A 20,480-nucleotide genomic window follows, 5' to 3' on the forward strand; every position below is an offset into this window, starting at 1 on the left:
ATTGAGTTTGTGTTAGTCAGAGGCAGATGTTTAATGGTTTTGTTATCTGTTCTTTCTTTCTCTGGTTTAGTGTTTGGCCTCGAGCTGTGCAGCTGCTCGTGTTTGAATTTGTAATCTCAGGTTTAATCCCAAACATCAGCCTCTTTTATTAAAGCTGGTATGAGAATACTTTTCCTAAATTAGATAAAAGCGATCCATAGCCATTTCAATTCAGATTTTGTTTTAAAAAGCCGTTTCCTCTCTTGACCCTGATGAATCGTGGCGGATCCTTTACAGTCTGAATTCAGAACAGCTTCTGCTTTCTTTCTGTTTTCTCTTTCTTTGAAGAGATGACTGAGATGGCGAACGGAACAATGCCGTTTTTTTTTTTCCCGATGTGTGTCTCAAGGACATGAAGCTAATGGAATGTTTATTGGCAGGAATCTAAAGGAAAAGATCCAAGCCATTCATTAGCGTTCGCATTCATAGACTCCCAAGGCTGGGCCGCACTCAAGTTAATTGAACGTGTCGACCACAAGAGCAGAAAAAAGCCAAAATGAATATGTCCATTTTTCAAGGTTGAGAGCACCTGAATTCATTTAGCAGGATGACTCGACAACATCTTGTTTCAACAACCGCACAAGACTGACAGGCAGCTTTTTAAAAGACGTTCTTTCTAAATGTTAGTGGAATATATATATATAAACGCACACACACAACAAAAAGGGTTTGCAGGTCTCAACATTAAGCTTTGCATGTGGATATGTACTTGTATAGTTATCTTGTCTTGGAAGCTTCAGTTATAAAATACAAACCTACTAAATTATGTATAATAAATTAAAGGTATTTTAATGTTAGTATGAAATAAATTATTTTACATATTATTTATTTTATACTAACTTTAAAAATGTTTTAGATAATTTATTAAACTTAAATATATATATATATATATATATATATATATATATATATATATATATATATATATATATATATATATATATATATATATATATGGTATGCATGATATATAAACTATATATTTTACTTTAAAGAATGTACAAGGTATTTTAAAGTTTTAAAATATTCTCTCTCTCTCTCTATATATATATATATATATATATATATATTCAAAAGTATTCTTATTTTAATTTTATACTAACTTATTAAACAAAGTATATAACATGTTATATAACTACTGTATAAAAGCTATATATTGCACTTTACAGAATGCAAATTTTACTAAAATAAATTGTTTTTTGTTGTTGTTTTCAGTACACATTAAACAGGAAAAAAATCTTGAGTAGGTCCTCATTTATGCATTATGCTTAAATATTATAACCCAGAAGGTACATAGAAAAGTAGTGCTTTTTTGTGCCTTCAAGCAAGTGAGACTGCAAAAAGTACATTAGTCGTCATGTAGCACCAATCTTCATTGGTTTTATCATCTGTTGAGCTACTAAAGACACTCCTGCTTCCTGCAAGTACTGTGAAAACCACGAGAAAGCACAGGTTGCTATGTTTGAACCAGTAGCTGCGAGTCTCTTGAGCGTGACCGTGTTTGAGCAGAAGTGGATGATAGTAACACAGGAAGTGGGAATCTGCTCTCCGGGTGGAACGGGATGATGGGGAGAGATGGAGAATCTTGCAGTGTGTGTGTGTGATGTACATGTGCGTCAAGCTGTGAATGTGTTAAATTGTTTAAAAACACTGATCGTCCCCAGACTCCTGAGATCTGATTTATTTATCGTCCATCAAATGATCTTTTTCCCATGCTGCATTTGGCCTGCCAAGCATCAATCTACTTTGCTTCAAAACCTTCATGCATAGAGGATAAAATCATCAAAAAACGGCCCAATCTATTAAATTCATCTTTTCTCAAAGCACTGCCAAGAATCAGACGAGCGCAGCCGATAAATGTGACATTTGAAAAGGACGGCAGCGGCTGACGATTTTAAAGGTTGTTTTCCCGTAAATACATGAAGATGAGAAGGTGAAGACAGCAGGTGTTGAATTCTGATGTATCACTGCCAAAAAACAATCCTGACAGCATCACGCGCAGCAGCTTTCTGCACAGATACTTTGATGTTTCTGATGAGCTGTTTATTATGAATTCTGACCCCATATTTCTCAGATTGATTCAACCGTGTTCATCTGCTTATTGAAGTCTTTGATCAACATGAAAGAAACTAGATTTCACATCAGACCGAGGGCATATGTTATAATAGATTGAAGTCAAAGTTAATAAAGTACACTGTTAGACTGCAGCCTGGCACGAGTTCTTACAATTCACGTCACATAATTAGCTATATTATTATTATTATTAATTATGTTAATAATGTAAATATGTTAATTTTAATTATAACAATTTAAAATACATGTATTTTAATTTTTTTTTTGTTTGTTACATTTAATTATATTAATATATACTAATACTAATATATACTAATATACTAATATTAATAAATTATACTTTCAAGTATAATGCAATATAATATTACATGATTAATGATTATAATATATTTAAGCCAAAGTTAATAAAGTGCACTGTCAGAGTGCAGCTGAATTCTTGCAGTTCACATGTCACATGTTTGGGTATCTTATAATAATAATAATTATTATTATTATTATTGTTGTATTTAATTATGAAATGTTTATTTTATTTGATAATATCAATTTAAATACATTATTATTATTATTTGAATTATATTAATATAAATGTTTATTTTTTTATTATATTTACTTTATTTTTATTATATATTTAAAATACATTATTATTATTATTGTTTGTTTGTTTTATATTTAATTATATTAATATGCATTTACTATTACTAAAATTATATTCTTTTATGGTATAGAATGATACAATATTACATATGATTTATTATAATGTTTAAATATGTAAATGTCTAACTTCGTGGAGATTTTGTGGCAAGTATTAGTAGACCTTTTATTTAGTGCATGTTAAAAATAGATAAAATAGAGGAATAATTCTTTCGATTTATAATTAAGCCACACACACACGTTTGTTTTTGTGAAAAGTGGGGACATCCCATAGGCGTAATGGTTTTTATACTGTACAAACTGTATATTCTATCACCCTTCACCAACCCTACTCCTAGACCTAACCCTCACAGGAAACTTTGTGCATTTTTACTTTCTCAAAAAATCTCATTCTGTATGATTTATAAGCGTTTCGAAAAATGGTCACCCTCATCTTGTAATACCTGTATCATACCCATGTCATTATACAGAGTTGTGTCCTGATATGTCACAAAAACAAGAGCGCACACACACACACACACACACACACACACACACACACACACACACACACACACACACACACACACACATATATATATATATATATATATATATATATATATATATATATATATATTTACTTAGGCCAGTAAACAACCTCCAAGAACACCCTTGCAACTGCATATCAACATGCTAAAAAAGAAATCATCTACATAATCCTAGCATTGCGGTGCCTTGCAGTTCATCAGAAACTTCTGTCAATATCAATATTTTCCTCTTGTCTCTGATATATGTACAATTAATCAGCCGCACAAACCCACAACTGTTAAACCACAGAGTTCAGATGACGAGGGGAATGTGATGAGGTTTCAGTGTTCAGAGTAATTGGTAACAGACCCGTTACACCAGAGACTGTAAAATATCATCAAAATTGCCTTTTTGAAAACTTTTTACAATAACTGCATAAATATTTAAGTTTAATGCACAGTTCTGCTTTGATTAATAATGCATTTCTGAATAATAATTATGAATCTGATGAATAATTAAAGTGCTCTTTTTCTCTCTCTTTGTTCTGTGTCTGCAGTGCCCTCCTTCACCTTCACCCCCACAGGTAATCCCACCCTCCTCACAGCACATATGCCCAGAATTCCCACAATCCCTGACGACTTCCTGCCCGCTGGAGTTAGAGAGCACACGGCAGTATAATGTTTCTCCGCCGTTGTAATGAAGTGTCCCTCAACACACTCCCTTCAGTCACGTCACAATTAGACGAAGAGAGGAGCCGGCTAGCGTGAGGACTGAACTCGGATGACTTTTACATACCAGAGAAAGACGCTTAGACCCTTTCATTATCTCATCTCATGCCATCTTTCTGTAACCGCTGTTGACTCACCTGGTTATGTGAGGTTTCTATCAAAGAGATGAGAGGGGAGCAAACCGAACAAGCTTTATTTCCACACGCTCACTGGTTTTAAGCAAGGAGCTTGTAAGATATGAAAGAAAATACAAGGCCAACAAAATATGCTCGTTAAAGAGCTCACCCGGAAATCAAAAATCTGCCATCACTCCCAAACTGTAGGAGTTTTTCTATTCTGTGGAAGTTTTCTTTGCCCTTTGACTGCAAGATATTTATTTAATCACGTTTTCCGTGTTATTTTTTCTCATTAATGTCACTTCTTTTATCTACAGTGGCCTATCAGAGAGGAGGAGAAGCCGTCAGCAGTGCTGGAAGGTGAGATGTTGAATAAAACACACATTTTGTTATCCGACACTCCGAAGTTAATAATCAGAAGCTAACAGTGTCCATGTGAAGGGTGTGTACTGTAGTGTAACGGCATTTTATTGACACTAGGGGGCATTTTTGTCTTTCCAAAGACATTTTTGGAGGTTGTGCAGTGAGAGAGCCCCACAGAATCCAGATGAAACAAAAGCCCTCCATTTCTACCCTGCTAATGTAATCATTTACAACCAATTCATTTCACCGTTTACACTGGACCATGTGTGCATTTGTGCCCCTCGTTCAAATAGTTGCAGACGATGCGTAGTGTGTGTCTTTCCTTTTGAGTCCAGCTTTTAATCAAGCGGGTCTTTGTCCTTGCCTAAAGGAAAGGTTTAAACCTTTTGAAGCTAAAGAGTCTGTTAGAAAAATAAAAGAGAGAGACATACCCTGCTGCAGGGATACGGAACGAACTAGAGAAGAGGAAGCCACGTTTACTTTGAAGCATCACGTCGAAGATTCACTGCACAAAACTCTTTCTTTGATGTTCTTTTTGTGTCTTTGATAAGCGTCCCTGAAAAAAACTTCTCTCATCTCCTCAGAAGCATTTTAATGTGACCTTGAAAGCTAACTAGCAAACATAAATCAGTGTTCTGAAATAAAAACGACTTCAACTGTAAGATTTGATAGAACCGGTTACTATGGGCAGTGGATGAATTCATATCTGCCTTTATACAGAGCTTCTCCAGCTCTTGAGATCACGCTGATTGACTGTGACACCCTGGCGTGCGCTGGGAGCTCCAATCTCTTCCTGTAGCGATGGCTGGGTTCATTTGGGTTTTTCTTTCCCAGGCTGGAGCAGCAATGTTCTCTAGCACTTGGGTAATCCGGTCACGGGGCCTCAGGGAAACGGTGTCATCAGCCATGAGCAAGTCAAGCAAACGCAATCCATTTAGCACAGATACAGCCTAATGCACTGAAAGATGCACTGGGATACAAGGAGATGGGATGGGCTTCCTGTTTAAAACTGAAGCGTGCCACCAAACCATTTGGTGATTGCCATTGGTCAGACAAACTGTTAACCATGCTCAAAACTCACACCGGTGGTGCTGTGTCAGGCTGATCGATTGCTGTCCATAACTGTGGCAATAACAGTTCAAAAATGAATCGGCAATTAACACTACTGATCATGATGATACAGTGTGCATGTACCACTTCCAAGTTAACATTAGTAATAAATCCCCATGTGTCTGTGTTTTCCAGGCCAGGTTTGTTGAATATAGGTGAACCAGCTACCCAGCCCTGGCTCGCGGACACTTGGCCGAACAGCTGCTCCAATCACAATGACTGCCCCATCAACTGCTGCACCGGCAGCAACGGAAACAGTGACAGCAACCTGGCCACCTACAGCCGCCCAGGTGTGTGTGTGTGTGTGTGTGTATAGAGGAGTATAGCTGTTGCAGAAGTGTTCAAAAGCATAATGCTATGCTCTATGCATAGAGGGAAAATTTACAAGTAGAGATTTTTTTCAAGGTTTTTATTTTTTAATTTTTTTCTAAGCGACAAATGAGGAAATACTACTTCTGGAAGAGTTCTTTTCCTAAATGAGGAAAATAATTGCTAATGACTAGAAAAGCAGGTTTTAATTTATTAACTGTGACTCGAGGACTTGTTTAAATTGATTTAAAGCAAACGTTTACCATTAACGGTGCAGATTTCCCCCTTATACCACATTGTTTGTGCAACGACGTTTTCGTAAATCCCGTTGACGTTTGGGCTTATTAATTTCCACTGTAGTTTCCAACTTGGAAGCAGTACATTCTAGTACGTCGATCCAAGTTGGAAATTCCCACTTTCCAAGTTGAATGGAACGCAACTCAAGTATCGTGTCCTTCCTCTGACACACGACTGCGTGTGTGTGATTTGTTGGAACCTGGACATTTTAGGGAAAATAAAAGTGGCCGATATTGAAAAAGGCCCCGCAGGCTGCAGTCCAGCTAATCCAATCAGCCGTCTGATTTCCATACCACCGTTAGAACCTTTTAATGCAGTTTCTCTAAGTGCTCGCTTATTCAGGAAACAAGGAGCTGCTACAGAGGTCAAAATAGACCTGAGAGAGCGAAAAAAAGAGAGGGGGCGAGGAAACAGAAGGAGTGATGGAGCACCTCCAGGTGGCTTTATTTGAGGAGTCAGCAAGTTACCTCACAAACAAAAGAACACCAGGTTGACTCGCTAGTCCAAAGAGACACACACTGAAACAGACAGAGCGGTGTTAATAGACAGAGTTACCCAGTTTTCACAAAGCAACTCTTAGTTCGGACAGCGGTGTCACTGTTGGTTCATTTTAATGTCACTATAAGAGCTTTTTTTGTTCTCCGCTATCAGCAAGTGCGACTAAGCCATTGACTAAGAGTATTTCATTCATAAAGGAACCCTTAAATGCATCCAATCCTTTAAGAAAATGTCTTTCTATTGAATTTAAGAAATTAGCTACCATATTTATGGATAGGCCTGAGGATTAGGCTTTGTGTCTGTTCAGACCATCCACAGAAACCGTCGATTAAGCTTTTTTTAACCCCAGAAACCTTGGCTTTGCCTTTGATATCCATTTATTGGGAGTGTGTTTTCACTAACACTAGATTTTATCCCTGTCGCCTTCATCAAAGCAGGAATGAAGGATAAATGTTGAGTGATTCTCACAGCATGACGTTTTAAAAGCTTGACACCCGCTTGCCTGGCGTGCCAAATACTAAAAAATCTCCTGGATATTAACCGGATCAGTACCCACAGGGCTTCTCTGGAAAGACGACTTAGTTTGTCTCATTCCATGGGATATTTTATCATTGATACGTCAACCTTTGAAGTGCAGAGCCGTTTCTTCTTGTGGAAACACGAGCCACGCTCGAAATCCTTCAGGTGGCAGGCCGCTGTATTTACGCGCCAAGCTTCTCGCTCAGAACCCGGGGAGGATTTGAATATTTTATGAGCCGGGGAAAATTGGATCTGTCAGAGGATGGTCTTTTACAGCGTTCCTCGTTTCGGAGGCTTTTGATTCGGACGTGTTAGAACATCCTGCTTGATGAGCTGGGATGCCTTTTTCATGGCTGCTCGGGAAACTCAAAGTGACACGCTTGGCTTGTGTCGTGGACGAGGAAGGAGGAGGAGGATCGTAGTACACTGTCATTGATTCTGATGAAATGAGTGTTATCTTATATTTCGAGTATTCAACATTATCTTAGACATTTCTGGTTTCAAGTGTCCTTTTTCATTCTTGTTGGTATAAAGCTAATTAGAATTCACCAGCTTAGTGTCTTCACTCGATGAGTTTCTATAAATGTCCCCTTATTTTAAAAGCGCTTCAGTCTGATCAGTACATCAATACCTAAAACATAGCAGAATCCAGGTTTATCCTTAGATCCTAAACAGTCCTTTGGCTGTCAAAATGTCTTACTCCTCTTCTGTCATCCAGCCGACTGCATCGCCAACTACAGCAACCAGATGGATAACAAAGCCAGCAACCTTCTAGCTCCCGACACGGGCCTTTACAGCGACGTGGACCTCTCCAACAAGATCAACGAGATGAAGACCTTCAACAGCCCCAACCTTAAGGACGGCCGTTTCGTGGGTCCTGGTGGTCAACCTACGCCCTACGCCACCACCCAGCTCATCCAGTCCAGCCTGGCCAACAACAACGTGAACAGCAGCAGCGGTGGAAGTGGAGGAGGAAGTGCTGAGTTTAATGAGAAGCAGAGCTGGAAGAGCAGCCAGGGAACGCCTCAAAAACAGGCTGACATCAACGCGCCACTGCAGTATAACGTCATGGAGCAAAACAAACTGAACAAGGGTGAGTTTTGTGGATTTCCATGCGGTCCCCAAAAATTAAAGGCAGATTTATTTGAATTTGATTTTAAAGACTAGCTCATGCTCTTCAAAGAAACCCATGCCATGTTTTTCTCGGTTTACCACAAAGGTGCGTCATCAAATTGCTGCTCTTCTTGTCTTGTTGTTCTGTTGTCTCCTCATATTCAGACCACAATAAAAGCGTTACATGATTTTGATTCCTGCTAGCCTCCCTGGCACCTTACATGTAGCTTTTTCACATTCTAACCCCCTTTTTTATCCGTCACGGTTGCTCGTATTGCGTATATGTGTAATTCAACTCTGTGCTCTGCTAGTAAACTTAATCCATATTTATAGCTGTTGTTTTACTGTTTGGATGGGGATGAAGGTAAAGAGTAGACCGTAAAGTGTTGGATGTCTCAGAACAGTGTGATGCCAGAGATCTTAGATTACTGTACAAATAAGGGGGAATGTAACTCAAGCTCAAAGGTATCAAAGCTATCCATTATCTGCTGCTTCATATTGAGCCACTAAAAAGGTCATTGTGTTTGCTTTTTGACTCAACTTGCATGAATCTAACTGCGTGTGGGTGTGATATTTCACACTTGGTAGACAATTGAAACCAGTCACCAACAAGTCATAACAGCTTATGACTGAAACCCTTTTGTAACCTTTTACCACTCGACTGTCTGATGTTCCACTCTGAAGCATTTTGCATTGAAGTGTCTGAATTTTATAAGAGCTTTCATTTGTCTATTTCACAATCCCCCCCATTTACTCTGGTATGTAAAGGACAGGCTCATAATGCCTTACCTGAATGTATAATAAAAACTAAAAGTCAAAATCTCTTGACTGCAATCCCTTAGACCACTATCGAGGTGAGGGGCCCGTCTCAGGCACCATCCCCTATAACCAAGCCCAGGACGCCCTCACAGGAGGAACCTACAGCAGCTCCGACAGGGGGAGCAGCACCTCTGGTAAGACATCCATCCATCCATCTCTATCTATCTGTCCGTCCGTCCGTCCATCCATCCATCCATCCATCCATCTATCTATCTATCTATCTATCCATCATCTATCCATCCATCCATCCATCTATCTATCTATCTATCCATCCATCCATCATCTATCCATCCATCCATCCGTAATCTATATATCCATCTATTTGTCCATCCACATGTCCTCTATCTATCTATCTATCTATCTATCTATACACCCACCCAACTGTCTGTCTGTCCGTCCATCCATCCATCTATCCATCCATCCGTCATCTATCTATCCATCCATCTATTCATCTATCTATCTATCTATCCATCCATCCGTCATCTATCTATCTATCTATCTATCTATCTATCTATCTATCTATCTATCTATCTATCTATCTATCTGTCTAAACACCCACCCAACCGTCTGTCCATCCATCCCTAATCTATATATCCATCTATTTGTCCATCCACATGTCCTCTATCTATCTATCTAAACACCCACCCAACTGTCTGTCTGTCTGTCCGTCCATCCATCCATCTATCTATCCATCCATCCATCCATCCATCCGTCATCTATCTATCTATCTATCTATCTATCTATCTGAACACCCACCCACCCGTCTGTCCATCCATCCATCCATCCATCCATCCCTTATCTATGTATCTATCTATTTGTCCATCCACATGTCATCTATCTATCCATCTATTTATCTATCTATCTATCTATCTATCTATCTATCTATCTATCTAACACCTACCCAACTGTCTGTCTGTCCGTCCGTCTGTCCATCCATCCATCGTTTTGTTGCCCATCCATCCATCCATCCATCATTCTAAAGTTCTGTTGTTTATCCATCCATCCATTCATCCAAGTAGTCTTAAAAACCTGCAGACATAACCTCCTAAACAGTTAGCCTGCAATTTATCGCATTATTCTGTTTTCTTCTCATTTCCATTATTTCAAAGTCTTTTCATCACTTAAAGAGGCAGTAAATCATATACAAAACAGGACATTTACAAATCACTCATTGATTGTTGAGAAACTCCGGGGGAACGAAGAGAAACATTTGTGTCCGAACAAAAGGAGGAGATTCTTCCTCATGATTTCTGAGGTGCACGAGTGATCTTAAACGGCAGTAACAATCTCTCTCTCAGTACTAATTCCTTTAGTTAAAGCCATGTTCCCTGGAGATTTCGAAGCTCTGCCGCATTTTCCGGGATGTGTCTGATTTGGAGGCTGTCCCCCCTCCCTTTTAGCTATTCGCCACACCGTCATTAATTACTCCGGCGTTCATCCACCCGACTCAAAGAAAGGGGGATAATGTTGTCAGAAAGCCGGTGTTTGTTGCGGGACAAAGATAAATGAGGCCCATTCTGCGGTGTATGCAAGGCTGCCGGCGTAATGCATCATATCTATTTTTATATTGTATTTGAAGTTCAGGTAATTAAAGAGAAGGTGTGAGTGTGTGGAGGTCCTCACAGCTCATTGGCTCTGAATTTTAATTCCTTTCTGTTAATTGGCCTCCAATGTTTCTCTTTTTAATGCTCTCTCTCTCTCTCTACCTCTCCTCTGGGCAATGGAGAGTGTTAGTTTTGAAAAATGACTCATTTTTTGATGGAGGGCGCAACGTTAATTACAAATAGAGAGATAAGGCACAAAAGCGTTTTATACCACATCAATTATGGCGTGGGTGTCATTAATGTTGCTTCTCCTGAGTGTAAAAGTGCCATTTGTTTCACACATGCATCAAGCACGCAAACACACTAACAGAAAAAGAAATGAACCAGAACTTACTACAGTATTTTAGTTTGCAATCAAATTAATTTATAAATGTGGATGGCATGGTGGGCTGGGAGTTGATATAGCTCTGTTTGTATCACACTGAATATGTATTATTTATTCTTGCTTTACAGGAAGTCAAGGACAGAAGAAAGGTGGGCGATCAACTAAACAGTTCAAACAGAACCCAATGAACTGGACTGAACTGTTGCCTCCTCCTCCGGTCAATCCACCTCCATGTCAGGAATACACGCTCGCGATGGATGACAGGTTACAGCAACACACAAAGCTTTTCACTTCTGATGTACAGTATGCTTACAACGCACATTAGGAATTACATTCATAGTTTATGTATTTCAGATTTTTTTAACCATTACAATCATATGTACACACAGCATTTTAAATGAATTTGTAGTATTTGCAAATTATTTATTATGTATTTATATATTTGTGTGTGTGTGTGTGCATATATATATATATATATATATATATATATATATATATATATACATACATACACACACACGCACTTTAAGAAATACTTAAAAAATAAAGTAATAATATTACATTTATAAATAATAATACAAATCAAAAGAAAAAAAACTAAAAATAACATTAATAACAAATATTAATAATAATTGTGTGTATATCTATCTATCTATCTATATATATATATATATATATATATATATATATATAAATAAAACTTTAATAAGATAATATTATTTTAAATATAATTTTAAGTAGATTAATAATTGTATTGTTTTAATTTGTATTAATATTTTGTTGATTTATTAAAACAATATTTTAAAATAACATGAATATATAAATCTATAATAAAGGTCAAACGATTGTGCATTATATGCCAGTTAAAACCTAAAGATCGCAAGATGTGTCCAAAAATGTTGGTGATTTAAGGATCATTTAATGATGTTTTCTGTTTTTTGGTTTTCTCTTCAGTTATGACACAGACCTGCAATGCCCTTTGCCGCCGTCTCGTATGTATCTCCAACCTGACGAGCTAGAGGAGGAGGAGGAAGAGGTGGAGCTGGAGCGCGGACCTACGCCGCCCGTACGGGGAGCTGCTTCCTCCCCTGCCGCCGTGTCCTACAGTCACCAGTCCACCGCGACCCTCACCCCGTCCCCTCAGGAGGAGATGCAGCCCATGCTGCAGGAGAACCCTGACCTACACGAGCGCAGGTACGCCAGCTGCAACAGCTTAACAATGCTCTTCTATTTTAACTATTTACAGTTTCATACATTTGACATCTGTCGTCCTCCCATTAGGCGACTCTTGGTGAGCCCACCCCCTCCACCACGCCCCCTCTCCCCTCCGCACACGTACGGATACATCTCCAGCCCCCTGGGTCTGGACACAGACGGCCTGGAGGAAGAAGAAGACGAGGATGAAGGCGACGAGACGGATGCAGAGGTGGCTCGAGTCCACCAGCTCCACACCCACCCTCACCAGCAGCACTTGCCCCAGCAGAGGGCTCTCCTGCGGGGCCTGGAACAGACCCCGGCCTCCAGCACCTGTGACCTGGAGAGCTCCGTCACCGGGTCTATGATCAACGGCTGGGGCTCGGCTTCAGAGGAGGACAACGCCTCGTCGGGTCGCTCCAGCGCCGTCAGCTCATCGGACGGATCTTTCTTCACCGACGCTGATTTCGCCCAGGCCGTGGCAGCTGCGGCCGAATATGCTGGTTTACGCGTGGCAAAGCATCCTGGGAAAGGCCACCATCAGCTTCCAGTGTCTGGAGGTACTGGAAAATGTATATGCTTTCTTAATAAACGTCCAAATGTTATTGTGCATAATAAAAACAGGCTTTATAATACAAATCTACTCCTGAATCCATTTTTATAGACAAATTCGAGCCCAGCCTACATTATTTTCCATAAAATATTCAGTTTTACTTAGAAAAATGCCAAGTTGTGGAAGATATGGAATTCCCCCATTAAAAACTCCTAATATTTGCTCATGAATTTAAATGGAATAATTGTTTTAGATGGAGACCCTGCCTGTAATACTATACATCCTACAGCGGGTGAATTCATTTGTAGTCAATTCTGCGGCCTTTAATAGAGCTGAACTAAGCAAACCCTCTGTCTCTAATTTGCCAGCAGCACGGAAATACCAAAACCTCCCTGCGGGACACCGTCCAGGCAGCCCAGTGTCCACAGACAGTAACGTTAGCGCAGCCCCGGGTCAGAGGAGGCCCCTAAAGAGACAAAAACAACATCCAGCTGCTCAGACAGGCTACCAGCGTCGAGAGGTCTTCACAGAGGGTACGTCCACACACACTTCTGCTTTTAGTCATGAATCAGGAATACTAAAATCTTACCTACTTTTTTAAAGAAAAAATATATAAAATGTAACTAAAAAATAAAACTACTACAAAAATATAAATTCTAAATAAAACTAATTGCAATATTTGTTAATAATTTGTATTCATTTATGATTAGTAGTAGTATTAACCATTTATAAATAGAATACATTTAAAAAGTAAATTAAATGATTCGTAATATTTTATGATAAATTAAACTTAACATTAAAATGTTAACAAAATATAAAATATAAGTTGTTATAATTTGTGCTATATTAATAATAATAATAATGATAACATTTTATAAAATAACACCACTGTAAATATTTTGTCATATTTTACAAAAACTTTAAACCAAACATTAAAATGTTACCAAAATAAGTATAATTTCATAAAAACTAAAAAGTTAATTTAGCAATTTATATTGTTAATTATATATATATTATAATTGACATTATTATGTTTCAATATGATGTTACAATATTTTAAATTGTAAATAATATATATATTTTTTTAATCGTAAAATTATTTACATTTTATAATATACATTACACTTTACATTATTTTATTATTTCTTTCATTTTGGTAAAATTATTTTTTTTCAGTTTAATATTATATTCTAATTTATCTAATATATATATATATTATTAGTTGTAGTAGTAGTATTTTCCTTATGGCTGTGAACATTATTCAGTGTGTAAACGGCAGCTCTGAATGATTTTAGACTAGTTCAAACAGATAACTTGTGTGACACTGATGTCTTTTTGACCAATTCATTACAACAATTCATTTTTTTTTCACACATCAACAGTTTGTTCACACAGCCCTTGTGATCTATTCAAAACGGTGGTCATACATTCATATAAAAGTTGATTAAAAAGTCCATGGATGCTATGCATCAACTGCCCACAGACGAGTATAAGACAACAAGCATCTTCCAAACATTTGATCTAAAGAGCGAGGGGGATGGAGAGGTCAGTTGAGTGGGACGGCAGCGGTCTCGAATGAAACTGCAGCAGGTGCAAAAGCTTCACTGAAGCGTCTCTGAAGGCTTCAGAAAGGTCAGGTTATCTGTGTGGAACTGCATAAGGAAGTGCTCACAAACGCATCCAAACTTTCTGCTGGCATTTGTGAGTGTGTGCACACGGTCTCATCTGCCGCGTCTCATCATCGACTCAGTTGTCCTTGTGTGTTGACACTAAGATTTAATATCAGACAGACACAGGCCTTGGTCGGCTCTATCAGATCAACTAGCCCCACTCATCTGTCCTTCTCTCCCTCTCTTCCTCCCCCTCTTCTAATCTCCTCCACTCCCTCTTTCTCGTCTTTGTTCGCTGTTGGCCGCTGAAGAGACCCAGATTGATCAGTCTGTGTCAGCTCAAGTTTCTGTTGAATGTGTGATTTGATTTGATAGGCCTGTGTGGGAGGGTTTTAAACACACCGTTTCGCACGGAAAAGAAGTACAAGGTTGTCGTTTTAATGCGCTTCACACAAACACACGCAAAACTAAATGATCTGAAACGCAGATTGCCTACCAACCCCCAAATCGCAGGCGTCAGACACGCACTCCCCCCGCCTCGCCTCTGTTAATTTTGCTCTTGTTTGCTCAGTGCTTTGGGTGACACCAGGCTTATTATCTCGTCCTCCTCCAACTCCTCTCCAGAAGGCCCTGTTAACCTTTCATCTGCCTCCACTTCTGTCTGGAGAGAAAAGAGCCAGTCTTTTCCAGACGTCTTCGCTCTCTCTTTGTCTTAGTTTCCTCCTTTCGCAAGTTTCTATTAGAAGTTTGTTTTCAGATTTCGAGAGAAGTTTTCTACGGGAATGCTGAGGGATATCTTTGGTTTTCAAACATTTTGAAGCAAATACGTGTTAGCAAATTTGTAAAGCAGCTGAAAAGTAACCGTGTAAGTAACCGTAAGTTCCGTGACTGGAGATTGCTGTAACCCGCAGAATAAAAAAAAACAACCCGTGGCAACAAAGTAAAAGTATCCCAATTCTGCAGGAAAAACGAAGACTTGGCAACACTGGTTGGTTGACAGCAGTTCTGTTTCGTTTCACTGCAGCCAGGCAAAATAAAACTTTAGAAATAGGTGTTATGTCCCTGTTTGAATAGCATATGTTAAGCAATTACTAGTAATGATCAAATATATATATTACAATTTATAAATTATAACATTATTATATGCATTGAATGACGTGTAAAGTAGTATGAGTTGATTTATAACACTATTATATAATATCATTTCAACCATCAATTTTATAAATAGCTGATGCATTTGCAAAGGCGTAAACTACTGTTGAAAGTCTGGGATTAGAAAGGGTTTTTAAATAGCTGTTCTGCTCACCAATTGATGCATTTTGTTCAGGATTCTTTGATGAATAGGAAGTTCAAAAGAGCATTATTTTTGTAACAACTCTGGATGGTTAAATGTCTTTAATTTCACTTTTAATAAATTCAGTGTATTCTTGTTGAGCAAAAGTATTCATATCCTAAAAAAATCTTACCGACACCAAACTTTTGAGTGCAAAAAAGCAGTCATAAGCACTAAACATCAATCATTCATAGCACATCTAAGCAAGAAAGGACATGCTTTACACTACTAGTAATTTCACGGCAGTGCAGGCGCTCTCACACAAACACGGACAGCAGCGCTAGCAGAGAGAGAGAGAGATAGAGAGAGAGAGCCCGCCCTCATCTCAACCTAACAGCTCTCTTCTGCTCCTGTCTCTCTCCCCCTGGCATCGACCCGCCGCCTGACTACTGCAAGACCCCACAGGGCTTATACAAACCATCCACGTCCACCAGCCACTGACCCTTCTCATATTTTGCTGAGTGTCAGAGCAGTGATGAAGCAGTGCTAAGCTCTCCCCGACAAAACAAGACACGTTCTCGGTGAGGACGTCAGGTGTGCTCTGACCTTGAACGGGTGAAAATGTTGACGCAGCACCCGAGGACCATTTTAGCACTTTTTAAACTTGTCAACAAGAGTCTTAGTGACGCAATGTTTGCGTAATACGGGTGTATTAGTGACTTGGGGGTGTCATTTTATATGCATGCTGATTTGAAATTGTATCAGGTTTTAATATCTCTGGCACAAATTTAACAGATCCGTCACGCACAGAGCTCGACGACTTTTTTAAACGATGCTCAAAAGAATGAGAACGGCAATTGTAAAGAACCCTGAATAACTGGCAGGGGAAGTGTGGAGACATCCAGTGACAGTGATGAACCGTCATTCACAGTTTCTCGACTGACTAGCGACGCTGCGCTGGGAAAGAGCTCCAGCGTGCAGCTGTGTGGAAGCTTGCGATGCAACAGCACAGCTGTGTTTCCATGGCACCTTCCGGGTGCCAGACAAATGAGTTCTGGTGTCAATTAGCTGAACGTCTGCTTCTGAAGGACACTAGAATGTGTGAATATCCACCTTATTTTGCAACGGGGAAGTAAGCTATTTTCTTTAAATGTGCAAGACTTCTGATTCATTAGCCGCTAAGTGCAGTAAAACTGTGCTACAAACCAACTACAAAAATACAAAGTATTAAGACAATGTATTAACCCTTCCGTGTCAGTTCAAAAAAGTGAGGTATTTCAAAACAATTGTATTTACAGTTGTATTACAACTACCAAAAATGTTTTTATTTTCAGGATTTTACCCTTTTAAAATGTCACCTTTTGATTCATTATTTTTGTGTCCGTTAAAAAAAAAATACAAGCACAAATTTATTAGTACACACACAAACAATAAACTCTCTGATATCCATGCTAATAAACATACATGATTATAATAACAACAACTTTACTTTTCTTTTTTTCCCTAAGGAGTATTTGCTCCATAGTCCAAACCTGAGAAAGTTGTAACATCAGTCGAATAAAGTAGAATTTTAAAAAATAGTAAAAAAAAAAAAAAAAAAAAATTAAGCCTTGCCAACAGATTGAAAGCCTTACCTAAGAATGCATAATTCTATGCTTAAATGGCATTGGTATTCATTAAAATCTTTTATGGATTTTAATAGGGACATCTTTTATAGTATAGTCCTTAATTCAACTATTTTTGTTTTAGCTTTTTATATTTTAAATATATACATAAAAAGTTTTTTTTTTTTTTTTACACTATTAAATAAATTTCCAATAAAAATACAAATTTCTGGCTCAATTTATGTTGTCTGCATTAACAGCCAAAATTATAAAATCAAATAAAAGTCTCTGCTAGTGGATATCTATTCACATTTAAGTAACAGATTGTCAGACCTGTCTTGAGCTAAAATGTCAAACATATCAAATATTCACTCAAAATAAATGCTTTTCTTTTTGTTTTCTCACAGATCTCCCCCCTCCTCCGATTCCTCCTCCGGCTATGCTGAAGTCTCCAACACACCCAGCCAAAACCATCCCGGAGGGCCCGCGGGGGGCCATGCCGCCCAGATCCAGTTCTGCTGATGGCAAGGACAAGCGAACGGGTTCGGGCGGACCCAGACCCCGGGATGGCTCGGACACCCGGACTAGCTCCTCGGAACGGCGGGAGGGCCAGGATGTACAGAAGGGTCAGAAGACGGGAAAAAGCAGCAAACAAGATGCCGGTGCAGGCCATAAGAGCCGCCAGCACCCAGGTACTGCGCTACTCTCCTGTTTTCTGATGTTAAAATAATATTCAAGTCACTTACCTGTCATTTTCATGTATCTTTCAGGATCAGAGGACATCCTACCTTACAGTCGCCCATCTTTCCCAGCTGTCCACAGTCCTCGTGGAGAAAGAGACCCCAGCTCCTCCAGTTCACTGTCCTCTCGAGGGTCCGGTGGACGGCGGAGAGGTGAAGGGGCTCCAGGGGCCCGCAGAAACCCTGCAGATGTTGGGCTGAACACCATAGGATCCTTCCAGACAGGAGGGGAGGAGCTTGAGGTGCGTCTTCACTTCTAATATGCCTGGAACTGGAAGGAATACATGATTCTGATTGGTCAATAGCAATCTTTGGCTAACCATATGTATATTTGGACAAGATACAAACCAGAGCACCCCTGTTATTTTGCAAAAGTGATTGTGACAGGTATTGTTAATGTTCATTTAAACTGTTAACATTATTATTTGGTGATTTAAATAAATATGAAACATAAATATTATAGGAAATATCTTATTTTAAACTGAAAAAAATTGACTAAAAATAAATAAATAAATAAATAAATATTAGATAGAAACAATTGTTGCTTTTGCACCTAACTGAAATAAAAATAAATATTGATAAAATGATAGTTAGTCGAAAAATTTTAACTGAAATAAAAACGATTAAATTTAACAAAAAAGAACTGACAAAATTCTAAAATTTTACAAAAGCACATAACATTACAAAAACTTAAACATTTAAAAAAAAAAAATAAACAAATAGATAAATAAAAGCAAATTCAAAATAAATACTATAATAGAATAGAAATAATACTTAAATAACAATACTGTATTCTTTGGATGGAACATATTTATTGTTTCCTTGTATGATGTTTGCTATAATGCTTCGATCTTTTCTTTTCAGATGGTGGAGAGCTGAAGATAAAAATAAAAATAAAAAAAAGAGGCTGTCTAAAGTTCCTCAGCAACCATCTTCAGCGCAGTTTGACCATCTCGGCGGTATCTTTTACTGAAAACTACCGACCCAGAGTCACGTTTGGAAAACTGACCAACCATTCTTGATTTATTTACCTTAATTTTCAATGTGCATTTAAAGAAGAAAAAGACAGAAGAAAAAAGAATAGAAAAAAAAACGAAGGGTGCATATGAGAGGGGCTAAAGCGGTTTTGTTTTGATTCCAATGCAATATGATGCGTCCGTTAGCTCCTGAAAACGATTATGGCTTTGTTCACCCTGGCGAGAAGGTTGTCAGTCAGCTGTTACTGTAATGAAACTCCAGGCACAAAGGGACTGGCTGACATGTACATACACGTGTATACATATCTAACTGTCTTTTATAATCCATCGTGGTACATTAAATTTGTCTTCCTTGGCTTATTTGAATCATTTTAAAATTACGCCAGTTAATATAATTTTTTTTTTTTTAAGCCACCATCCTGGTTGTAAATTGTCATAGTGTTTAAACTGCCCCAGGAAAAGTGCCACATTTTGAGAGTTATTGTTTGTTCGTTTTTGTTTTTTGTAATGCACTGTTATTCATTTTTGTCATTGTCGATGTTTGTTGTTCTATGTTTGACTTTGGTTTTAAAAGCACAATCACTAAACTTTATTTTGAACCATGTTATTGATGAACCTTTTTGTCTTACACGGGGGGAGCGCGGACGGTACGACAAAAGGCCTTGTTAAACCTGTTGATGTAGGGTTATGAGAAAAGAAAAAGGATAAGCTGTTTACAAACGAGTGAATGAATGGAAACGAATCCCTCCATCCTTACCTCCGGTGTCTTTTCCAGTTTCTCATTCCAGCTCCAGACATCCTGCAAAAATGAAATACATATACAGGAATTAATGCAGGGATGTTGTGTTTACGAAAGTATAGCTCCACCTGTGCATTTTCGTTATTAAATAATAAAAAATTTGATTCACATATGCACTTAACAGGAAGTGGGTGGCGGTTTGAGAATTTGGAGTGTTCGTGATTGGCTGGCTGAGAACCCGGCTCTCATGGGTTGGCTGTGCTGGTCACGATCTAAAAGAGGTGAGGATGTGAGTGTTAAATCATTTGACATCTGCAAGCATTTGTTTCTTAAAACAAAAAGCATATACAAAAAAATGAAGAAAAATAAAATCAAAATACTGAAACTGACCTGCTTGTTTTGTGATTAATTCACTCTGACACTTGAACCAATCACATTTCTATAAAGTGGTGCAGTTCCAATTTTGCAAATGACGGTCTGGTTCTTCGGACTCAAAGCCTCTAAGTACGTTTTTTTTATATTTAAAGAATTTGCCACTGATGATTTCAAATGCAATTGAGAAATGTAGAGCAGAGCTTGTTGTCTGTCGTTTCACCGATCACAAATGCCGATATGGTTTTATGTTTTCGCAGCGCGAGAAGCAATGTATAAAAAGACAGTATAAGTCATTATAATCATTATGTCCCCACTGGATTCAACAAATGCCTCGTTTGTAA

The 20,480-nt window shown here is 38.4% G+C and overlaps 1 protein-coding gene across 6 annotated transcripts in view; it reads left to right on the plus strand.

Annotated features, from left to right (window-relative positions):
* The window catches only part of robo1 (roundabout, axon guidance receptor, homolog 1 (Drosophila)), a 257,538-nt gene extending 237,385 nt beyond the window's left edge, over positions 1-20,153 (plus strand). For 2 of the 6 annotated variants that reach the window (XM_052575870.1, XM_052575873.1), the window contains exons 21-32: positions 3,830-3,856; positions 4,435-4,477; positions 5,726-5,880; positions 7,932-8,306; positions 9,169-9,279; positions 11,203-11,338; positions 12,029-12,268; positions 12,356-12,828; positions 13,190-13,354; positions 17,716-18,000; positions 18,079-18,290; positions 18,913-20,153. In XM_052575870.1, the coding sequence (XP_052431830.1) occupies positions 3,830-3,856; positions 4,435-4,477; positions 5,726-5,880; positions 7,932-8,306; positions 9,169-9,279; positions 11,203-11,338; positions 12,029-12,268; positions 12,356-12,828; positions 13,190-13,354; positions 17,716-18,000; positions 18,079-18,290; positions 18,913-18,927 (2,237 nt within the window). In that variant the 3' untranslated portion in view covers positions 18,928-20,153. Of the gene's footprint in view, positions 1-3,829; positions 3,857-4,434; positions 4,478-5,725; positions 5,881-7,931; positions 8,307-9,168; positions 9,280-11,202; positions 11,339-12,028; positions 12,829-13,189; positions 13,355-17,715; positions 18,001-18,078; positions 18,291-18,912 lie in introns of all 6 variants that reach the window. The other 4 variants (XM_052575871.1, XM_052575874.1, XM_052575869.1 and 1 more) reach the window with 2 other exon arrangements.
* Positions 20,154-20,480: the final 327 nt, after the last annotated feature.

This window comes from Carassius gibelio, chromosome B15 (assembly GCF_023724105.1).
Source record: "Carassius gibelio isolate Cgi1373 ecotype wild population from Czech Republic chromosome B15, carGib1.2-hapl.c, whole genome shotgun sequence".
Lineage (NCBI taxonomy): Eukaryota > Metazoa > Chordata > Actinopteri > Cypriniformes > Cyprinidae > Carassius > Carassius gibelio.